Consider the following 25252-nt stretch of genomic DNA (forward strand, 5'->3'; position numbering starts at 1 on the left):
GGTGGAGCGCTGGGCACAGATGCTGAACATATCCCACATGCCCAACAAAAGAGTCACTTCACCTTCACCTGCTCCACCAGCACTTTGGAAAAGCGTGGGTAGAGAAAGACTGAGCCTATGGGAAAGGTGGCTTTAGGAATATTTCTGGGCAGGCCTTCAAAGCCCGTTTCTTGGCCCCTTTTCCACACGTATCTATGAGGGCTACAATGAATAGTCAGCCATCTTGATCTGTCCCCGAGTCAACACAAGAGAACCCAAGGAGAAGTGTCTCAGTTCCAGATTCTTTTTAGAGCTAATAGCATCTCACAGTTGTTTGCTCCTCAGACACTTACAGCAAGTGTTAGGGAAACATACGACCCCGAGGGCCTCTCTCCCTCTCCATCTCAAGGCTTCCACGAAGAGATGAAGAGTCAGTCAGTGTGGGGTGGAAGTCAGTACGAGTAGCTCTAGGAGATGACCTGTCTGCTTCTCCGCGTGTGGCACAGGGAAACGGAGTAAGGACAGCCCACAAAGCTAAAAGTCTGTCATGGAGTGACTCTTCTGCTTCTGGTGGGTACAGTAGCTGCCCATCTGCAGTTTGTTAGGCCCAGCAAACTTATTTTGAGCATGCTGAGGATGGGGGAACCAGGATCTTACAGACTGCATAAGTCTGAGAGGTACAGGCATGTGTGCAGTCCACCATCTGTGCTAGTTCTGACTCTGAAAGATTCCAGTGCAGCATTTTGCCTTCCCTCAAAATACCAGAGCTGCTCCAAAGAGGCTGCTATGTAAACCCTTCACTAATACACCTGCGCAGAGCAAAAGAACATCCATCAGGGACAATATGGAAACACCATATCACAGGACTACCCCTGGACAAGCCAGCACCACTGGAAATGTGGCATGTGTTGCTCAGTTTGGTTGCACACTCCCCAGAGATCACATGAATGGCTCTGAGTTCACTGCTGTGGGAGCACAACTGGCATCTTTGAAGCTTGTTGCCGCTATCCTCGGTGTCGAGGAAGAGGGGACCCCCTTTTCCTGACAGTTGTCCCTTTGACATGAGGCTGCTGTGGTGCAGGGTAGCTGGGCTGTCTTCAGGGCTGTTGGCAGCCCCTGGCTCTCCATTGCGCATTAGCCAGACTAACACGGGTGTGTTTGGGAGAGTGATGAAAGGGCCAGGTTTTTTGCTGAGCATCCTATGGAACTGCAAGGAGTTAAATATTAGTGAATGTGGATATTCACAGGGTTTGACCTTCAAAGATGCTGAAGTGACAATCCAGAGGGCTATGAAGGAACAAAGACCTAGTTCTTCACAATATTCGGGCACTTAAATCCTTTCTGTGTCAGCAAGCACTAGGTCTTCAAGGATGTAGGACAGCCGTTCAGATTTATTTAGATCAGTGCCCATCACAGTCCTAGTGCTTCAAGCTCCTGGTTGACTAAGCCTTGGAGCCTGACAGGAAGGACTGCTTGGCATTGGCAGCAAGGTAGACATCTGACACGTCCAAGTAACTTAGCCATGGTCATGGGGGAAACAGGGTGGCAGAGTGAGGAAAGGAAACCATCCTATCGTCAGACACATGGTTCGACACCTGAGCTATGGTACCATACTTCATTTCAGAAGTCACAAGCAGTCCTAACTGAAGAACTAAACCAATTGAACTCTTCTCAAAATATCTTACGGATAATAATGTAACTGGTTGGTTCTCTGTTGCAACCAGAAGCCAACCTGAATAAGAATAATATGATGAACTGATGGTGAAAAATAAAATTATAACAGTAATTAATCACAGAACTCTATTTAGCAATGCAAGTTTGGTTATTAATCTTGCTGGGTTGACATTTTAGCTAGGAGGCAGTTAAACTTCTGTATTTTCAATTTGATCATGTTTTGCCACAGAATGAATTTGAAAGTTCTGTAGGTGGTATCTATCAAAAAAACTTCCAGCCTGAAGCACATGATTAGCATAGGACAAATATTCTACATTGATACACATCTGTGATTCCACCAAAGATTTTCCTTAAATCAAGATACTGTAATACCCACACTTTATCTAGCTACTGGGAAGCAAGTCCTGTGGGGTCAGGTAGACCACTCTGTGCTATTTCATAGCAAAACAGTTAATCCATACCACAACAGTCACGCTTTAGGAGAAAGCAGTTCTACCATGGTGTATTCTGAATTACAGACGGGCCTCAAACAGTCTCCACAGATGCCAACCCATCAGTAGCCTGATCCAGATATCCCATCTGTCCGCACGTCTATTGCATTTCTTCAAACCTTTGGGTATATTAAGAAAAGTATTTTCTGCTGCCTCTCTTCCTCCTCTCATGCCCCTTTAGGATGTAATGCCCCCAAATGGCTTTGGGGCAGCTTTTACAAAGGAGCCCCATTTTGGATGCTGTTCTGACTCACCACAGAAGAACAGTCTTCTCCCCTCTTCACACAGTACTATGGACTCTTAATTTTGTGATGCAAAAGCCCTGAACCAAATCCATCCCTAATGCTACTTTACTGAAGTCAATGAAATGACTCCAAGAATTGGTTTGTCTCTTGGTTTTAATACCGGAAAAATGCCTCATCCAGCATAAAAGTAGAAACTTAATACACACTTCGGTATGTTAGACAGCCTCGTCATCACAGCACTGCATTTGCTTTTGAATAGGTTTATTACCCGTATCTGTGCTACTTCTAAATCTGGATATTGCATTTGTTACGCAAAGAAAGAAAATTAGTTTTACTGATTGAGATAGGGACTGCTGAGACAGCTGAGCTTCAATGTATGCTAATAGTATGACTGTCCTCAATTAAACAGACATACAAACCTTTAACAAAACTTCCGTTTTTAAAGATTTCCTCTACTAAAGTACACATAACTACCATGTACCATTGCCATCTAGTGGAAAGGTAAGTAAGAACACAGGTTTCCCTCACTTTAATAGCTATCCGTGATGATCACTGGTGATTATTTTAGCTAATTTGGAAAACCTCTGGCAGGCATACTGTAAAGTACATCCATCTCTCAATGCCTGACCTGCTCTCAGGGAAATCAATAGCTTCCTGTTTAATTTATCTTTTGGTATGGCAAAAACAAGTGTATGATTGCTGTGAGCAGTCTTACTGATGAAAAGTTTTTCTTCTGAAACAGAGGAAACTTAACTTGTTTCCTTATCTTTGATTAAATGTAATATTTCTTAACTTAGTTGAAATACAGCATGTTTAGTTGTTCATGGTCAATAAGGGTGTATTTCAGAGACAACTGCTGTGAAAGAGGACAAGATGGTACAGCAGAAAGAGAAAAAATGCTTCAGTAATGCAGTTTCTCCTTGGGTTGTCTGAAAGAATGAAGTTAACACAGCTTTTTGCAATTAAAAGCAGACGCAAGATTTGGGAAGGCTGGCAGATTAAGCATTAAACTGAGGAGCTTCTACATAAAAAACTCTGGTCAGGCTAAAAGACTTATTTCTTGTAGCCATTTGTTTAATGAGTTTACATCTGCTGTAACATTCAAAGAAGTCAGTAGAGCTCAAGTGTTTGACAGCTGCTCTTAAAAAAAACAAGAAGGATGCACTTTGCTCATCTTCGTCACAGACTTTAGATAAGGATGAGAAATGTTACAAAGATTCACTGGAAAGCCTCAAAGGCAAAATACACGATATCTAGTTTTACTAGATTCTTGATCATTTACAGTTCACCCTAAAACTCCCACACATTTGTTTCTTAATGTCCCTCATGCTCCGTTAAACCTCACTGCAGCAATGTTCCCATAGGAATGTGGCCACTTGCCAGACTCTCTCATGAACATTTCATTAATCTTCTTGGCTCTCATACAAACTACAAAACATTATTTGTTAGCAATTTAACTGTTTTGCTCCCAAATGTGCCAGAAAAGTGATCTTTGCTATGCTTTCATTCAAGAAAACATGAGGATAATTATAGAGTAAATGAAATGAGGGGTTTTTTATGTTTAACAAGACATAGTGCCAAGCAAGGTAAACTAATTGTATCTTGTTTCTGGAATTAATTCTCATGCTATCTTGAACACCCAGAGCATTCACAAATGTTAAGATCCAACTTATTCTTAGCAAAATACATCTTTAAATACAGTTTTATTTCAGTATGTTACCCAATGATCTCTGACTTCTTTAATAATTCAGACCATACCATATAATCTACTTACTTCAGAGGATAACAGAAAAGATTGTCTAGTTCTGTTTTCTGGAAGTCTGGCCTGACCCATGGCAATGATGTTGAGATAAGACTATCACTGGCTTTGCAATAATTATGAAGAGTCTGTTAGCATGCAAAGCTTGGAAAGCACACGTGAGTTGCTAGAGAGGAGGAAAATGATTTAGTGAAAAGTAACTTCATCCCAGATGGACTTAATCCCACATATGCAGATATATAACTTTCATTTCATAAAATGGAAAGCTTCAGAGTGGTATCAGTGGATAAAGCTGTCCTCAGGTGCATAGGACACTGATAGTATAGATGCAGATTTTATCACTCTATTTCATCTGAGCTTGAAAAACAAACTTGCATAGAGACATGCAGATGCAACTCAGCTTCATGTGAGAAGTGTAACCTCTTCATTTTCTAACTTTGCAGTATTGCAATGAATAACCTTCACACATGTCGACTCCACATTCATTTTTAATCTGCAAGAAGTTAAATTAATTAATCAAATCCCATTTTCACTTTGCAATGTGATTGTTTGCAACAGTTTGCTTCCATGGCACGGTATGCAAAGAAGTGGTATGCATCCACAACTGAGGGGTGGAATGAAGAGTCAAGAGTGATCAGAGACCTGCAGCCATGTAAAAGGACAGGCTCCGAGAACTAAGGGAGGAGAATGAACAATACCATGTTTAAAGGTCTTTCTGTTTTCTCTTCTGACTTCTGCAAGAAATCAAAACATTTGGGATGTATCCAAACTTAGTCACTTTTGAGGTTTTCCCAGCACTTTTCTGGCTTAATATTGTTCTGCAATGTGATGGGCAGAGACATGCAGCCCTGTTCTCCGTATTGTGCAGTCACTAAATTGCAGTCTGTGAACAGACACATATTTGACCAGATGTGAATGAAGCAATGACCACAGGCCATTTGCTGGGTCAGAATTTGGATTTTTTTTCTTAGAATTATCCTTATGGGAGAAGAAAAAGGTCTTGCAAATTATGTTGTAGAATGTGCTGGATTGTGGTAAAACACGATGGATACATGCTCTTTGAATCCTACCTTTTAAAATTGTAGCAGGGGGACGAGTGGAGAAGTGTTATGAATGTGTTCGTGGAACATGAGAGGCTGATGATAGAAATAAGAAGGTCTATCAGCTGTTGCATGCAGCAAGATAAAGAAACCAAAGCTTTTAATGCTGCTAGAACGGGAATGACATAGTGCTTAAGATAGTTGGGAAAAACAGTTTTTTGGCGAGACAACAGCATGATCAGCAGCATGATTTTGATTGCTTGGATGTTGGGTTGATCAACTGCCTTAATCATGGAGAAGGAACACCTAGAAGATGAGGTAGGTGATAAAGTATGATTAGATGAAAGGGGTTTCGGGAGCTGGGCGTTTTTGAAAGGTTAAAGCAGGAAGGGAAAATTTGGTAGAAAGGCTCATACAAGATTTCAGGAGAGTCAGTCAGGAAGGAAATAACCAATGGAGGAGGTAAGTCCCCCAGGAAAGTGTCTGTTGTTCTTAGATGGCGATCAGAGAGCTGATGCTCTTCTTTTGGCTCTGGATCGAGAGTACTCCTCTGCGGTGTTGCAAGGGTTAAAAGCAGTCCGGAGAAAAGCACGTATGTAATTTGCCATTTGGAATGAGCATTCCCAATTTAGCTTTTAACCAGTGGCAAAGGCTAGTCATAGCAGTGAGATGCCAAATATTAATTTAGGCAAAGCTACACTGCTATATACTCTTGGAAACTGCATGATTAGAAGAAGTCAACAGAGTATAACTGACCTAATTTCTTATTTTTATTTCATAACTAAAAGCAACTCAAGGGAACCCTGAACACAGAGACCTGCTCAACCCACACCATAATTGGACTGGCTGATTGAACTAGCTGGTTAGCTAAAATTGTATTCTGATTAAATTGTACGACCTTTTTTCCAAATGGCAAAGCTCTCCTCCCTGTAATTCCTGAGAGCCCCATTCGAGAATTACAGTGTAAAGAGAAAGAGTGCACAGTGTCAGACAGCCTCTGTTGTTCCCTTCAACAAGTTATAAATAAATATGGGATATTTACAGTGCTCTGTACTAGAGAAAGCCAAGATCAAGGCCAAGTGTCACAGTCCTCCCTGAAAATAATTGCAGCATGCAATATAATCCTGCATACTCTAGCAATATGTAGTCTAAATAGAAACGAACAGGATAACACCGGATTGTGGGTGGTGGAATTGTACCAGAACCTGGGAATTTTATGTTAATTAAGAAATGCTGATTAATAGAGAACGGTAGGTTTTAATAAACCAGTAATAAAAGAGAAATTGTGTTTAAATAACAGGCGTGTCTTGATTCCCTGGAACAAATCTTCTGATTTTTAATAGGGGGAATTCACCTAATGGAAAATTTCACCTGACTGAAGACAGCAGAAGTTTTCTGTTGGGTGTTACTCACTGCGGTTTAACTCCCTATCCCAGAGGTCTGCCTGGCTAACTGAGCCATTGGGAAAGAGGTCTTGGAAACAGCAGAAGTTACAATCTTGATACCAAAATTACTGGGTGAGGTTGTGTCATATTAGAGGAGAGAACAGAAGATCACAAGACTTCTGGAGTTAGTGTTAAGGCACATGCAAAAGCCCCAGCAACACAAGATAGCTCAGCTTATTTCCTAAAAGTGCCTCGAGTGCAAGTTACAGATCTGCCAGAAAGAGATAACTACAGGTGCTGGACTGTGCTGCCCCAGCAAGATCCATCCTCTATCTCACTTCAGGGTACAACTGCTTCTAGGTCCCTCCTAGTAGTACAACTGCACGTAACTTCCTTAACCACAAGGTGAGGAAAGCCCTGGAGCTTTTCTGTTACTGAGCACAAATGGTAACAGGGACATCCTGAGGTTTGATGCAGGTTTCCTTGTACGTATATCCCAAAAGGAGGCATGCTCTGCATCCCAGCGGATCATACAATACTTGGTAGCTTATATAAAGGAGCTCTGTTCAATGGAGGGACACTATTGTAAGCACGAAACGGGAATCCAGACAGTTTTGATAATCCAACCTCAAACAATGTGGGCATAGAAAATCCACTGTGGCTAATGAAAAATGAAAAGCAAGATCTAGTTATTAGTGACGAAATTTCAGTAATCAACACTCAAAACTTTCAATCGAGGAATATGTGTGTTCCTAAAAAAGTGTAACTGTTCAAAATATCAAGTAGACAAATCTGTGCCCTAAATCTGCTTCCTACCAACTTGGTAACTTTCCACAGTGATTAAAGAGCGCTTATTGTAGCAAATTCATTGCCAGAGTATCTTTCTTGCATGGAAGAACCGTGTCCCTCCAAAGCAGAAAAATCTCTGAACCTGGACATGGAGCTCTGGCTAAATGAAGCTGAGTCTGCTACGTGCCTCTAATTTCTTTGCTTTGATGGAAGTCCTAATGTCACCACTTAGGCAATGAGAAGGCGAGTTAAGGCTTTATCAGGACTAACTGGCTGCAGGCAGAGTTGAAGGCAGATCTTGATTAAGTGCTCTGAGCAACTGGAATTAAACTGTGGGACTGCAGAGTCTGGGAAGTAGTGGTCCACATGCAAGATTCCATTTCAGAGCCCCTCAAACTAAGCCCCTCTTAAAACCTGACCTTTTTCCTCCAGCTCTACTCTTCAGGCTACAAGTAAACTCATGGAACCTGCCCAAGTAGAAAACGAACTTATTAGTCACAGGACAGTTGGTGGCACACAGAGCATACTCCTGATTAATTTATCAGTCTAAGTTATTTTACAGCCAGCTGGCCCACCCTCATTGTGTTATACGAGCATGTTGCAAGCTATGAAGTGTTCACACAAAGATACATTTCTCTCTCTTCCCCTCACCCTCTGCTTCTATTCTGAGCTTGTTTCTTTAGAAAGTGGTGGTGTGGGAAGGCTCCACCAAACGTCTCCATGCCTGCTTCTCATCTGCATTAAGAGTCCCTGCGGTGCCATGAAGAGAGTTCAGTGTTAAGTAAGATTCAGGCCTTGTGATTTCTGTAAGGGTCAGAGACAGGTGGTTTTGTTCTCTTGGTTTTGTTTTAATTCTTTTAAAAAATGTGTAAATACAATTAGTATTGCTTTCATTTTGATAGGCTACACTCAGTAGGGGCTTGTATTACCCTCTCTGCAATTTATACTTGAGGAGTTTATTTGATTTTGGTATTGCTTTGTTAAGAGAAGGCATGATGACTCAATTAGAAATACTGGTAGGGATCCCGAACAATTCTATCTTTACATTTTATGTTACAAAAACAAAGAAAGGAAGGAAAAAAGAAGAGTTCCCAGACAGCAAAATTATGAAAAACACAAGGGGAAGTGCTGCCTAAGACTGCACTTCCATTGGAAGTGTAACCACCACAAACTTGTATTCCACTCATGTGAATCAAGACTGGGACTAATTTCCCAATGCGTTAGAGTTGTGCTTTCCTTTTTTGTTCCCTTAGAGTTTGCAAGGCAAACAAACAAACAAGACTAATTATAATACTTTAACAGTCTGTCAAATAAAGCAGTTCTGTCACTTACTTTTTAAGTTAGTGCATTCATGGAGTCTTCTTTTTGTATCATTATCTCAGAAGAATACACACGTAAGTTTAGCACAAACGGTAAAACTGTTGTAGACTTCAGCTAATCTAGTATCTTTCATTAGTAAGGAGGATTTGGGTGGAGGCCAAGTTAATTAAAACCAGAATAGAACTGTGTTCTATTCATATGAGTCATATAGCTCTGACTCACAATAGAGTCTGTGCAGCTAATGGGTTAATTTGTCCTGATAACGCAGAAAAAATGGAGCTAGAGGTTATGACACTGTTTGAACTGAGCGCTGGTTTCAGACAGCAGACGTACAAGGTTTTTATGCAATTAAGAATACAGATCTGCTCTAATGATGTCCTTTCTGTCTATTCAAGTGCCACTACAAACAGTTCAGAAAGCTCTGGAGGTACAGGAGTCTTAGAAATCCAGGACTGACACCTTCAATACTTCATTATTGTAACAATATGCACATGAAAGTGTTTAAGATACTACCACACAGAGGGAAGTCTAAATCACATGCATGTAACTTGTAATGCTGGCAATTTCCTCCTAGCTGATAGTCCTGCAGCACTTCAATGGGAAAAATTCTTCCCCAGGCAACCTAACAAACCCACATGGTCGTTTGCCTCAGTGGCCTGCTGCCGAGCACCTACATCTTCACCACAAGCAGCATGGTAAAAGTGGTAATCTTTTAAGCTAAAAGCCTCTAGAACTCCTCTGGTCCCCTTTTCCCTGGGGACTGGCATTCCACACAAGCCTCGCTGCTAACTTCTCAGCTCCTTGTTTCACACCACAACTTCAAGGCACAGACAGGGTACAGAAAGGGGAACCCGCTTCCTAATCCATCCCTCTCATGATCTTCGGTGTAAAGTTAGAGAGGTTCACTTATCACTTTCCTCCTCCCACATTCCTGCAAGGCTGTGAGCCTTTCAAGACAAGGACTGTTATCATGGCACGAATTCATGGAACTGTTAGTGCAACAAACCCCGTGGGCATGGCTATAAACCAAACGGCAATAACAAGCACACCTGAGTTCTATCTGCCTAAAACTTAGTGCCAAGGTTGAAGGCAGACGGCAGCATTCTGCTGCTCTGCAGCTGATTTAGTTATCTCATCTCCAAGGGCCTCTCAAGAGAAGACATAAATTATACTGTTTTTTCAACCCTCATGCAGGTGAAACTCTTAATGAATACAAGAGTGGACAAGAAGCATATAACTTTTATGAGCTAATTTACACAGTTGCTGTAAGGGATCCTTTGAGGAAAGCAGGCCTTAAAAGTAATGGTTTTGTGGGTGTAATTATATAGGATTGTGATAGGAAGTGAAGACAATATAATGCAGGCCTCAGTGTAAATGTGACTGAGGCTTCCCACGGTGATACGAATATTTATCCGTTTCTAAGTAAAACAGACTCAAAGAAACCACAAGGACTTTTCTCACATATTTCAAGTTAATTCAGTATTTTGCTGAATTGAGACTATGGTCCTCAGCACCTTGCAAGTTTCAGACTGCATGGGAACATAGTATTACCCCCCCCACCTAAGTATTGCCACCCAGAAAAAAAAAAAAAAGGAAAATTAGATTAAAAAAAAAAGAGAAAAAACCAGCAAGTTCTGGTCACAGTGATTTTCCCTCACCCCCCTGTATGTAATTTAATAGACCTCATCTGTTCATCTAACATAACAGTTATAAATTTGGCATGTGATCCAATGGACTAATCATTCAGAGACAGGACTACAGTCAGCACCGTTCATCCCTCCCAGCATCAAAAGCCTTAAGCAGTGGATGGGGCTGATTAGTCACAGCTGAAGACTTGAGAGCCTCAACATGCTAGTTTAGTATTAATTTCCACCTAACTGGAACAATGCAAACATCCAGGAGAGGGAGGAATAGTTAAAGCATGTTTTAAGGCTTATTCCCAATAAAATTAAACCAAGTCAAGTAGGAAACAGTCTGTGCTGTATGTCACAACATGGAGGTCTCAGAACGGAAGCAGAAGATGCTCTTCCAGTTCTCCCTTCCCAGCCCATGTGTGTGCGTGGCCCTAGGCAGATTTTCAGCTCTTCACTCAGAGTACAGGTACCAAGGTTGCAATCCTGGAAAATCTGTTTGAGCACCACCTTCCCCTGAAGGCATCTAAATTTCACCCTTGATTTTAAATTGAAAAATCCCCAGCATTTTATGCCTGCACATGTTCGAAGCTGACCCAGTCTCAACGGGACTGAGTAGTTCTAGTTTTAATCTGGCGTAGCACTTAATTCAGTACTTGTGCTCAGAGAAGGCCCAAGAAACCTCATCTGGCTTTACAGACAAAATGCAGTTGTGTCTGTCATTTTCCTAACACACAAAAGCTTGCAGATGACATGGCGCTCACCGTCCCTTGTGAGCTCACTAGGGATCAGGTAGGAAGCAGGGGATGAACCTGTTATATGCTTTGCCTGAGGAAATGCAAAGCCAACTCAGGCTGCAGGCTGTGTGGGTAGGAAAACTTCTCTTGAGGCTGTTTCAACAGAGTCCTGGAAGAGAGGAGTGAGTGACCCAAGCTCAACAGGAATTTTGCATTAAAACAGAGATGATGGTAGTCTTTGTTCAGCTCCAAAACGTGTTTTGGCATTTTAGCACCGTTTGATTGTTTAAAACACAGAAGCAGGCTTTACGGGAGGCCCAGAAGACAGGTTCTTCCCCCAAACCCTTTTCCACATCTTCAACAACCTAACCACCAGCTATGCTCCCTCTTCTGCTCTCCTTCTTCTCTGTCAGTTAATGTGGAATTACTTTATACACAGAATTGCAACTTCAGTTTATGAGTTGACAGTGCCCCTTCAATAATGCTAGAAAAGCACGTCACCTTAAATTCACATTGCGGGGTATGGCATTCTTCTAAGAAGGAAGAGAAATAACTCCCACAGGTGAGAAGGGCATTAAACCCAGATCTTTTACTTTCTGGGTGAACAGTGATGAAAAAATTGAAGTAGCCGGATGGTGACTTTTTTGTTGCACTGCAATGTTTGAAGAACAGCAAGTCTACTTGCTCTTGAGGACAAAATCCATACAATTCAGGACAAAAGCCGTAAGTGCATATGGTGGGGCTTAAGACTGTGGATCCTAAGCAGAATGCAATACTTCTTCCCAGCCCTGAGTAATAGGCTGGGACTGAAGAATGGCATTAAAACTCACCCTGTTCTTAGCGTTCCCTGTTGATTAGGCAGCTCTGCTTGGTGGATTCAGGTCTACAAGCAGATCTAAAGATCGAACACCTGCTTCTGTTTTCATTCCAGTAATTCAGTGGCTAAAAATGTCCCTCTGTAGCACTTTAGATGCCTATATTTTTGACTGGTTCCAAGTTCTGCACTGCAGCTCCTGCATTAAAGGGTCACAACAAAAACAAGTTTATAAAAGAAACAGACCTCAAAAATCTTCCTAAATGCAGTTATTTTCTGAAACAGACAGTTTAACTTCAATCATTGTAACAATTCACTAACATCTTGTTAAATTTCAGATTAACAAAATTACTTTGCAGAAAATTGCATTATACCCAGTTGCAATACCACCACTAAAGTGTTCAGCACAGTAACGTTAAAGCAAAGGTATACTTTACTGTTTTGAGTAAAATACAGCATTTTCTTGACCTGCTGCTGTTAATCATTTCAAGCATATGTTTACATGGCTGTTTTTGCCAACCCACTTTCAGCTGTCACCAGCCCCCACAGAAAATAATAATAAACACCAAGTACACCCACCAAGAGGTAACTGAGAATAGGTTAGATGCATGGAAATGTCTGGAAGCTCTGAGAACATAAACCAGAAAGCCTTGCTAATTTTTTTTCTCATACATCTCCTACTGTGACCCAACAACAACATACAGTGTTGATTTTCAGGTGCAAATTTTATTGTGGATCATAACAAAGGTTTCAGAAAAAGCACAGGAAAAAATCAGCAACAGAGTGTCTCTTACAGAGTACACAAATATATTCTGTGAAAGCCACTATCTCTGCAGTTGAAGGCAGCTTAATTGAAACTAACAATTATTTTCAGATACACACGTTGAGAAGCAAATTTTGCAAATATCCTTTATTCTCAATTAGTTTGATATTGAAATTGAGAACCAAATATTTCAATGACACTAACATTGTTGCAGCTTGTGTAGTATTAAACCGTTCGAAAAGAAAAATTCATTATTGCAAAAAGAAATAGTAACACAGAAAATATTGTCAAAATACATAAAATTAGCCCTAGTACACATTAAATGACACAACACCTCTTTGGAAAATCTGTGGATACTGAGGTATGCATAACTTTGGAATTTTGGTGCTGCTATCTCCATTTTTCATGTGATACATCAAATCAAAATACCTTACCTAGAACTAATCATAAAGCTTTCTACAAAGGATTTCTTTAGTCTTCAACTGTACTTTAAGAGTAAAGAGAAAACCCACACTAATCCTTACAGTCTATTAGGGAACTGTGTAGAAAACCTTGCAAGAGGTCTTCAAGGCACTGTTTTCTCTTTGGTGCTTGGCACACACACAGGCCATTCATGGAGAATGTTTTGATAGGAAGACAAGAATAACAAAAACTAGACCTAAAGCTAGTATTTAGTATATTAAATATCATATATATCTTTCTCTAATGAAATAAAACCCATTACTTTTAAAATCCCTTCTGCTTTACAACACTGTGGTTTGCAGTAAGGTTTCTGCTAAATTAATCTAAAACATGAATTAAAAAATGCACTTCAAGAAAACAAGAACAGAAGTCAACTAAGTAGCGTTTACCTCAGTCTATATAGTCTGCCTGTATGTAAACCATTCCCAAGTACTGTAACTCTCTGTAAAAGAGAAAGGACCAAAAGCTCTGTTGATTTAATGGAGACTTTACATGGAGACATGTCAATCAGCAGCTCGGTCCACAGTCAATTGAAGCAGATGAGGACCTTCTCCAGCACTCGCTGGTCCACTTGAATTCCTGAACTATGCAGCTGCAAGGGCTGCTGCCCCCCTCTAACAGAAAGGTACCTACTGACTAAGAAATGTAAAAAACTAGATATTCTGCAGTCTGCTTCGTTCAGTAAGAAACTTGGTGCATTTGTACTCCATCGGAAATATAGAGCAATCCAATTCTGGACTCTATGTGTGTGTGTCTCAGGTCAAAAATTCCTTCAATACCTTTTTTTTTCTTGGGCCTGTTCTTTATGGCAAATAAATGCCAGTCAGCTGGGAAAGAAACCTGAAAGAAGTTGATCTCAAGATATAAGGATTTTAAATAATTATTTTGACAATATCTTTTCTTATATACTATGAAGAATCTGAAGTTCTTCTTTGAAAAAATTAACGGTTTTGTGTGGTTGACAGAGCATGCCAGGATCAATCAACAGGGAAGAGATGTCCGTCTCCAACTACAAGACAAATGTGGATACCATACTGCTGAATGCAATGGATGGATTAGAAGTCAGAGAAGCACAGGGAACTCTGTTCTTTGGGCAGCTTCATAATGCACAGCAGCAGAAGTGTTATCTGCTTGTTTGGTACTCAAGGCAGGCTGATAACCTGCTAGTTTGCGGTGGGCTCAGCTACCTGTGGGCCTCCATGTGCCTGAGCACGATAGACAAACACACTGGTCTGGTGGATGAGATCCAAATACCACCATGAGCTCTTAAGGCAGTGGCTTGGATTCATACTACTTGGCTTTAGAGCCCAGACAAAGCGCTGAGATAGCTACCTCAGGACCAGAGGCTCCCTCTGGGACCAGCAGAGAAACTGGCCTCACCAGGTGACTGTCCATCTTACATGGGCTAAATCCACTGATTTGGATCTATTTAATCATTTAAAGTAATTATAAATAAAAGCAGGATTGCCCTAAAACTTCAACAACTTCTACTTTAATATAAACAGTGAGGAAAATTCTGCCTTCAGCTGTACATCAGTATAGACCGCTCTGTATCAAGAATAAAAGCATCACAGGTGTCAGCAGAATTTGGCAGAGCTGACTTAATATTTCACGTCCCTGAAGGAAAGTGCTGGCTTACACTGATTGCTGAAGAACAAACTATCTACAGTAGTATTCTGTATTTCTATAATATTCTGTATCAAAGCAATAAATAGTAGATATAATCTCTATATTAGATTTCATAGTTATCTCATAGCTATTTAAATCTACACTGTCAAAAATATAAGCTGTGACCCACTCCTACATGGCAGCATATACTATTTGTGTAAATGTGTTAAAACTATCAGATGGGTCTATATTTACATAGGATACTCTTGTTTATATAGCAGATTTTAATTTACATAAATTCTTACCATAGAATAATTATGTAAAGGTTAGCTGTTGTTTACATGTTTCTATAGTTCCACATAATTGCATTTCAGCATGAGGATTTCATCATTCTGTCTCAGTTTCATGGTTTTTAAGGATCGAAAACAGAGTCTGATAGACTTCAAAATCTCCCATAATGTTACATCAATATAGCACAAGAATACTTATTTTCAAGTCCAGGCAAAACCCAGTTTCACTGTTCCTAACCTTTTTCCCTTTACAAATATAAACCTACTCTTTAAAGAAAGTGCACTCCTGAAAACAAGCGCAATTAAGATGTTTTGGCATTGCTAAGATGTAGAAGAATATTTCAGCTGAGCATGATCGGCAGAAAAAACATAATAGATTTTTAAATTAAAAATTACAATTACTACAATCTGGGTGTGCAAATTAAAAACTTACATGTGAAACATTAAAATAAGGTGAGAATGCTGCTGGTATATACATGAGAAATTCTGTCTAAGTTTGCTCCAAAAATCCTCTGTTAATTCCTATCATTTAGCTTCTCTGATATTCAAGGTATAATAAAAACATGTTCACTTTCACCAAAGTTGAAATACCCAGTTGTTTACCTACGTAAAAGGAAAATAATTGTTATCTTCTGCACCTCTAATTTCAGAAACTCAGTTAAAAATATAGAGGTAAAAATACTTTAAAAAACATATTTAGAATGCTTATAACAATCAGATAACAATTTATGAGTTCAGAGAACATTCAGTTGTTGTCCTTGGAATTAAATATTGCCTTTCCTTTGCAAAAGTTGATGTTTACTTCTCAGAATAATAATTTCTGCGGCCCCTCAGCAGAAATGAGTACCATCTTGTTATTAAACATCAGATAGTGTTCATCAAAGACAGAACATAATTGCTCGTCTTCCCTTTATGTTGCACTGGAAAACTCTACATTAAAATAAAAAAGCCCTGGAAAAGTGATAAACGTGATGCTTTATATACTAACTAGCTGTTAGTGACTGTTCTTGCCAGCACTGCAGTTCTTCAGGTGAACAGACTCAGGAGCTGACTGATTGCTCTCCCTTTGACCTGTACCAGTTCTGCCACCACTGGGTGACTACTCACAAACCCCCTCCCTGCACTGGGTAGGCCAAAGATTTCCAAACAGTTGTCCGATAATTCCTGCCTAAGGACTTTTTTCCTTACTGTGTATCCTGGGCCCCCAAGAACCTGTGGTTGCATTGGAACGATTATTTTAGAAAGGTATCTAATACTAGTATCAACTGACTTCTAGGAGATGACTAATTTAGTGCAGTTCTTGACAAGTAACACTCTTGTCAAGCAGACTCTATCAGCTTCTTTATGGAAAGATAACTGGTGCTTGGTATCAACTCTAAGGGAAGAACCAGCTCCTATTTCTCTTTTGTGTCTTTGTTAAAGCAAAACCCAAACAGATAACAGCTTACACTTAGTTACAACTAGAAAAAGAGTCCTTTTCATAACCATGTAAAATGACCACATAGCCTTACAGTGTAACAGGATCTTTGCAGATGAGACTAGTTTTGACCTAAAAGCAGTGCTTTTTGTATCTGAAAGGCTACAGGAATGTTTCTGGAAAATAAATCTTATTTTTTGGGTTGATCATTATGCAGTAAAATACATTCCTCATAAAATCAACCAAAGGGGCGGACTCTAAACCCTGTTTAGCAATAAATCTATACCTGCAATCTAGTAATCCTGTGTTTATTAAAAGAAAATCAAGCCATTCTTTTACTTTCTAATGCTACGCAATAATACAAATATTATAGGGAAACTGTATCATACAGGTATGTATGCAAAGTGTGCTTACGTGGAATGCTCAATAACACACATTTAAAGCAGAGTATCACATTTATAATAAGTCTGAAGGAATGAGTACCCATAAAATTCAAGCCTAACAGCACTGGAAATGTAAATTCATTGAGTTAAGTGCTTGAGAAAGTTTCTTCTTTTGAACTGAGAAGTGAACAAGAGTGTTTTACTGTTTCTCCCCATGCACATTTCTGATAATTAGAATGGAATCAACTTATCATGGGTTGAAAATACCCATATTAGAAAATATATATGTAAAAAACATTTAAATAGATACTCAGTGCTGAATCTTCCTATGATTGGCTTCAAAGGCTGATTTCAATTGAAGTTAAATCTTTTTTTCATTCTTGCTTCACCTACTACAAAAGAGCGTGAGAACAGTCATTAGTGAGACATGAATTCTCACAGAAAATTCCCTAATACCTCCTGCCAAACCTTTTTCTTCATAATTTATATTAGTTTTAAATCTACTATGAAAATAGCAGTGCAAGAATAATCAATTAAAAATTCATCAGATAAATGGTTTAGTTCCTTTTAGGATAAAGCTGCAGAGGAATACCGATGAAAAATATGCTATTTATGATGCTTTCTTTGTTAACACTCCTTTATGTCCCAAGTCAACTCTTCATTCCACGTTCCTGTATTTGGTAAACAAATTGTACAGTACTCTCAGTGTAGACTTCAAGTCACAATTTACAATATCTAGAAAAAAAAAAGACAAGGGAAAAAAACATTAGTAACTTCATGAGCTCAAACGGTTTCTGAAAAAGTGCCTATTTTCTACTCCCCTTCCTTGCTCAGATTTATATCCATGAACATGCGAATCTTAAAGACACTGAGAAAAAGTAGAAATATAAATAAAGCACAGTTGTTAAACTGGCAACACAAAAATTGTTATTTCAATCACTTTTAGTTATGGAAACAAATGGCTAATGGTGCTGACGTAGAAATGCAACCAAGGTTTAGATGCCCACGAGACAAACTGTGCTTAGGATGACATATAATACTATGACTGAATCTTCACTCGGTTGTGGTCAAAAAGTAATGATTTTGAAAAAAATCATCAGGCTTGAACCAATGGAACTCTGCTCTTATGTAAGAATTGCAGAACTCGGCCCATTCTGTGCTGCAACATCCTTCATTAGGCCTGATTTCAGTAAGATAGTTAGAGGCAAGTATAAATTTTCTCAAGATCTAAAGAAGCTAGGTATACAAGTGCCCCTTGAAGGCACTTCTGAAAATGCTTTGGGGTAGCTGATGTACATGGCTGAATCAGTCCTTAGAAACTCAACATCTAAAATAAGGGATTGATATAAAACAAAAAGCTAATGAATACCTGCTGTTTCTAAGAGAAGCTGTTGAGAAAGTCAATATTATTTCACAAGAAATCTATAAAACAAACTGACAAGTACTACTGCAGCAGTCTACACGGCTGCTTCAAGGAATATTCAGTCTCAAACAGGGACCCAGAATTGCCCTCAGAAAGAACAGAACAGAATAGAATGGGATTAGAATTAGAATTGTCCTATCTCTTTCTGCTGACTGTATAGGAACTCCATCTCCTAGCTTTGCTTCTTGGAATTGGCCACAAGGGTGTAAAGCAGATGGTCTGCATATTCCCATTGTCTTCAAAACCTCCAAGAAAGGCTAGGAAATTGTGTATGTAATCATCAGTTTTGCCATCTGTGTTTATCTACACTGATGTTTCTCATAGATTGTGAAGGGATTATACTTCAAAGAATGAATCCAATCGAACCTACACATGGCGCCTCAAATTACGCAAACTTTGAAGGGAAACAGATAACAGCGACATGGTAAACTGACATCCACAAAGGGTGAAAACACCTAAATGTAGATTTTATGCTGAGCCTATGCATGGTCATGAAACCATGGCCACATAGTCTTCTGGCTCTTAATAAATCAGATCAAAAATGCTTGTTATAAAATGAAGAGAAAATGCCAAAAGATACAGGAAGGTTACATTGCTCCCACAACATCGTGTTACACTCTGCAGTACTGTTTGCATGTAACTTGGGAAGCTTCCCCTTTTGGGCCAGCAACAAGCTGCACAACACTGTCATTTCCTAACACAGAACTTCACATGAATAAAGAGACAGCACTGACAGGTCTTGCAAAGTTTCCACAGAACTCCACCACCACAACGGAATTCCACAGAAAGGTCCAAACAAAAAAGAAGCACGTTCCCAGGGATAAGACGAGTTATTTCCATTGCTACATGCGTTTGACTAACATGCACAACATTTTACTGGTTGCAATTTTCAAAAAGAGAAACTTGAGTTTGGCTTTGACATACACATTTCAAGAAGCAATACGAAAAAGCTCAGACTGCAAATTAATTCGTTATAGACTCCGTATACTGATGTTCCAGCCATTTTTAAAGTAAAGGTCACGGAAAGCTTTTTAATACCTTTTCAATAATATTGCAAATAACCCAAATAAACTGTTGACCCCATAAAAATCATTGGGTTTCATACTCATCTATTTAACTGCATTCTTTTTTCCACTAAATATGTTTTTCATATTCTAAAGCACTTTTCAGCATATTTTTTCCTCAAGAACCTCAAAGAAACAGTGTAGGAATGTAAAGAGTATTTAGTATACACATTTAGGGTAAGATCCTTTCAATACTGTTTTGCTCACTGGAAATTTTAAGCACGGGCATTGTGCCCAATGTAACAACACATAAAACAGATGTGTTTTTCCATTCACATTGGGCAGGAAGTTTCATATTAAGCATTTCAATAATTGCACAAGAAACGTCTTATATATGCGCTGAAATATCCTTACGGTTTGATTTATACTGGAAAAATTAGCTGTCCCCTAGAGCAATAAATACCTGAAAAATTAAATGCCATAAGAATTTTAAACCTCCATGGGGAGTAGGGGATCACAGATACTCTGTTTTCCTTGGATCTCCAGATTTCACTATTTGCCCCTTCTCTCTTTGCCTATTTCAAACATAAAAGTTTGTGACACAGTCACCACTGGTTTAGTGAAGCATGATTATGGATAAAAGTTCAAGCAATCAAAAGAAGTGAAAAAATAGGCTTGGTGGGTGCAGATGAAATGCATAGGTAGCACAAGCTCAATCCCGAGACATATTTTTTTGTGTGAGTGCATATGTCTGCTGCTGTTATGACCTGGACGCTCAGAGAGATGGAAAATAAGCAGAATGGAGCAGAACTTGATTCAGTGATGTGTGCCTGAATCTCCAGGGAGCCCTTACTATTAGAAGGAAAACTCTGAGCATGAGCTTGTATCAGCTCCTCAGGGAATGACAATTCAATACTACAGCAGGAAAAGACTGTGTGCACCATACACAGCGAATCTGCAATGGGTCTTGAAAATATTTTGATTATTATGGTAGGTAATCAGCAGACCCAGCTCCCACCCCTGTTGGGAAGAGTGGAGTAGAAGCTGCATGTCCAGCTCCTGAATGGTAAAAAGTGGTAACTTCTCATGGGAGGAATCACAAGAGTACCCTATAACATGGTGAACTGAGGGCCCTATATCCAGATCGAAAAGCTGGATTTAAACCCTGTATTTATATGAGCAGATGAGTGGAACCCTGGTCCTGCTAAAGTCAGCAGCCAAATCTTTCTCTTCCCTGAAGACATATTTTTACTTTCGGTTTTTGGCTCTAAATCTAATGTTAATACTCATGATTACATCCTGCATTCAAAGGCATCTATGTGAACATTTGAAATTCTTCTCTCACAACATCCACCTCTTTTGTGAAAATCTTGTAAATTACACTGGAATACTTGAGGTTTAGTATGAAGATGTGGGATGGGGGAAGATGGAGCAACTGGGGCAATTCTTATCTGCCAGTGACACCATTCACAACTGTATTGTTTTTCTCTCAGTGAATATCTGAGCATTATTGCATATATTGGGTCACACAAATCCTACTGTGGCCATTCATGAAGGGAAGCCTTGCCACATTTGAAAAAATGTATCTATCAGCAATTTAAAATACAGAGCAATCTGAGAACTTCAAAACGTGTCTTGCCTTTCACTCTGGGATTAACATTTTAACCTTAATTTAGCTATACCATAATCTTGTGAGATAAGACCCGGATCCAACACAGATTTCTAAGGAGACAGCAAAAAGTAGAACAGATACCTTCTGGTCTTGGCTTTGGTTTTTCCAATCCACCATCCTGCATGAGCTCAAACGCAAAGGATACATTGAGGACCTAGTAATATAATAAAGGTACTCATTATTGTGAACTACATACAGTATAAATAATATATATAAAATATATAAAAATAATAAATAGTATATATAAATAATAAATATTATAGAAATGGTCAAAACAAGATGTATTGAAAGCTGCAGACTCAGATTTCTCAGACATAAAAACCAGTCAGGGCTCCATGTATCAATGAAAGATCTGGTCCATGGTATTCAGAGAACCCATTGTTTTTCCTGGGTGGTGATGGTGCCCACCTCCCACAAGTTAAAAAAATTGGAACATGATGGGATAAAGTGCTCTTGTCTTGAACAGAAAGCTGAATTGCCTGAATAACAATAGACATTATGTGTCTGGTAGTGGTTTTTCTTAAAATGATAAATAGTACACAAATGACTTTATGCTTCCAAAACCCATGAAACCTTTCAAATGTTAAATTATTGGATTTTGGACACAAAAAGTCAGTTCTTTCATCAATTCATGTGTATAATTCTTTATACACTTAATGAACAGTAAGTCTGGTTCAATGACAGCATCACACAATGACTGCCAAAATCAGTTAATACTTCCTAATCACCCCATCATTAATATAATTTTGCCTTTTATTCCAGATAAACATTAATACTGAGATCTTAAAAATGCTTAGAAATGGTTACCAGTACAGTCCTATCTTGATTTCAGCTATTTACACTAAGCTTATGTGGAAATGTTTGTGTCATTCCTGTACTATTAGACATGTTTATTTATTTGTTTTTTACAGAAAAATGAAATGTAATTACCTTTTGTTCAAAACTATCAGGAGTCAAGAAAAAGCTGTGTAGAGGAACAAAATAGCCTTCTAGGAGACCCATTAGCAGGACTAAGTACACACCATCTGCAAACTGTAAAAAAGGCATTTCTCAGTACATTTTCTGAATAATAACTCATTGCATGGCTTAATGGACAAGATATATATCTTCTAATGCACAACTGTCAACAAGCTACTAATACAAATATTTTAAATTGCAACTAAAAGACCTCATCTCACTTCTTCGATTCCTTTTATTTAGTTAGCACATTCTGTTATGTCTTCTCCAAAACTGACCTAATGCTAAAATATACATTCAGAATACGGCTCCTGGGAAGCGAGGTGGTCGGTGGCTTTGATCCACGCCTTTGCTTTTTATTCTGGTAGTTGTGGGGAATCCAACAGCCACCTTTCAAGCCCTCAAATGGCATGTGTTGCCTGGGCAGAGAAAAGCAGAATGAAGGTGCAATCTCATGACTGCACTAAAATTCAGTATATTGGAGGAATTAACAGAACGAACAATCATCTTTGTCCATGTTGTGCAAGTTTGAATCAATCTGATTTTAAGTGTACATAATTACGGATGGAAGATCTCTAACTGCTATGATATGTGTTCATTTCTATTAAAAACAAACAAACAAACAGTAACATCCATAAGATTTTATTAAAGGCCTCTCACTCGTGCCCCTGTGGCATCACGTCTGTCAGTGCCCTGAGATATCCTGACAATCAAACTGGATTATCTTCAGCAACCCATCACCCTCATGAGGTAGATAACTTTCTTTCAAGTGACAGAAATACAGTCTCTCATCTTAGGGAATACTGTTCCAGATAAATGCTTAAGGAGTTTCTAGGTACATTTGAATAATATATTTCTTCCAAAAGTAAACAATGCAATAAGCAGGCACAGAGAACACCTTTGTGAAAGCCCTTACACATTATTTTCACCTAAATCTTAATTTTACCTTTGAAAAATCTCTATCAGATTGATAACTATTTAAATAAACTAGAGATTCTTAATAACATGAATCAAGACAAAAAATAAAGCCTGTCCTGAAGACACGGGTTTTTTTTTGATAGTGCAGATACCATCCTGCCTGCCTGACCTTGTAATTTTGGTATGATAACTGCTGCAATTGTTCGCATGGGGAGGTATTAATACAGCAGGATTAAGCTTCTCTTTTCGTTTTTGTCCAGCCAATTTAGCAGCTGAGAACAAGAAAGACCACGTACCACATTATTTCTGTGGTGCAATCAAGCCTGCAGCCCAACTGTACAGCTGCCTGCACACTTGAGTAGCTCTACTCTCAAGACCGTACCTCGCTGAATAGAGTCATTGTAATCCCATGCGATTACGCGTCTGTGTAAAGGTAGACAGGAAACAACTGTTCAGCTTGACATTGGATCAAACCAAGCGGACAGAGTTCTTTCCTGACCAAAACAAGCACAGGTTCTGCTTACAGTACTTGGCAGAGTCCAAGAGGTAGCATCTGTTAATTAATTTTTATGTTAATGGAAGTACAAAACTGTTTCAGAGAAATTTAGCTGCCCTCATGATTTCTCTGCTTAATCGCTAAGGGTATTCTTCATACAAACATACTTAGAATTGAAGGGTTTCCCAGGGAAATAACGTCTTGGAACTCAATCAATAATAATTCAATGAAATTTCTGGATAAAGTTGGGGGCATAGTGCATAACACAGTGCAACTATCCCTCCCTTTTAAGAAAGGCTGTAAAATCCTACCTGAGTCTCCAGTTCAGTAACCTCCAAATTCAATTTATTCAGATGCTTGTTCACAAAGGTGATGAGAGTCTGAAATACGAAAACAATGTAGTGAAGGCTTATTCAGCAGGGCAGCATGTTCAGTGCATGCAGCATGAACTCCACTCAGAAGAGAACCTGCATGAGTCAGGAGACTGCAACACACTCCCCCCCGCCCCAAGGATGAAGAAGATGAAGAATAGAAATAAAATGAACATGATATACATAAATAAAAATACACTGTTAAAATATATTAATTCTTAAAAACACTTGTAGCAGACTATAGGGAAGTGGGTAATGACTCCACTCAAATCTGACAGCGGTCAAACTAGTCTAGGTCAAGCCCCTGGCAGTTGTGAACTGGATACCTCTTTGGCATCAGTACACTCAAGCTACCAGCTGGGTTCCATACACTTTGTGAGAACTACTTTTTCATGTGAACTTTAATAGCTGCATGCTGTTCTGTGTTCCAAAGTTAAGTTCATGCTGCTAAATACTAATAAAAAGTAACATTACAATCATCAATTTGCGTATTTGTTTAAGCATAAAGCCTAATTGCATTTAATGTATGCAAACTATGCCAATTATATATATACATATACACTCACGACACATGTACAGATACATGCAAGCATGCACATGCACACCTTATGTATTTTTAAAATAAAAACCTTACAACCTTTTTCACCACATTGAGTTTGTCTGGAGCATGGTCAAATAAAGTATCGAATGCATCTCTTTCTGAAAAACATTCAGAGATGTTAACAGACTGAGCAGCAGTTGTCCAAATGCAGAATAAACACTTACTAAGGCACACACTCACTTAAGACAACACACTCAGCAAAAGGTTTCAATATAGTCTCTTTGTATTCCAAGTACCATGTATTTTGCATATTGCTCTCTTTCTAGAAGCTGCTACTAACTGACTGTTTATTATTTGCAAAAAGCATCATTTTCAAGTATGATTTGGATTACCCAATAACAAACAGTCAGATATCAGGAGCTAAGTAACCAAATAATTTTGTTTGGAAGAATATGAGTTTACATCTAGTCACTACATCTACAGAGGAAGATTTTCCCCATGGGCCACTGATGCATGGTAGTGTGGTATACTATTAACCACCTTGAGCAAGCTTATGATTACACAGCTGCAACACAATTCTTTGTATGGATGTTTCTGGGCCATTTTGATTTGCAGTTTAGGACTTTATCAGCAGGACAGGCAACCTAGGGTAGCATGATTGGAGTGCTCCTGTAGTCACCTTCTGAAGAAAACAGGAGAAAAAAACGCACCAGAGCCTTTTCTGAGCAATTTCCATTTTGACAATCACCCGAATGATAGCGAATGACTCCACAAAAAGCTACATTCATATTCCTCAATAAATGCAAAGGCAGACTTTATACAAACTAAGACTGCTCAGAGATATCGTGGGGAAACAGGTCGTGCATATACCCTGTTAAATCAGCTGTGAGGCAGTCATTGAAATAACACAAGAAGCAAATGCTAAATTCTTGGTGGGATCCACCTGAGCTCTTCAGATGAGTGTTTTCTGCTGGCCAGTCTCAATACCAGCAGTAAGACATACAAGGCACAGGAACTTGCATGCTGTTTAGGCCTGCTGAATAATGACTCAAAGTCATTAAAGTGTACATAGGTAATGTATGC

The 25252-nt window shown here is 39.1% G+C and overlaps 1 protein-coding gene across 2 annotated transcripts in view; it reads right to left on the minus strand.

Moving 5' to 3' along the window:
• Positions 1–12570: 12570 nt before the first annotated feature.
• The window catches only part of PARVA (parvin alpha), a 69766-nt gene continuing 57084 nt past the window's right edge, over positions 12571–25252 (minus strand). For both annotated transcript variants that reach the window (XM_065838593.2, XM_071808885.1), the window contains 5 exons: positions 24266–24327; positions 23569–23637; positions 21817–21918; positions 20968–21040; positions 12571–17522 (listed from right to left, as the gene is read on the minus strand). In XM_065838593.2, coding sequence (XP_065694665.1) covers positions 17446–17522; positions 20968–21040; positions 21817–21918; positions 23569–23637; positions 24266–24327 — 383 coding nt within the window. In that variant the 3' untranslated portion in view covers positions 12571–17445. The remainder of the gene's footprint in view (positions 17523–20967; positions 21041–21816; positions 21919–23568; positions 23638–24265; positions 24328–25252) is intronic.

The sequence above is a fragment of the Patagioenas fasciata genome, chromosome 5, assembly GCF_037038585.1.
Source record: "Patagioenas fasciata isolate bPatFas1 chromosome 5, bPatFas1.hap1, whole genome shotgun sequence".
NCBI classification, from domain to species: Eukaryota; Metazoa; Chordata; class Aves; order Columbiformes; family Columbidae; genus Patagioenas; species Patagioenas fasciata.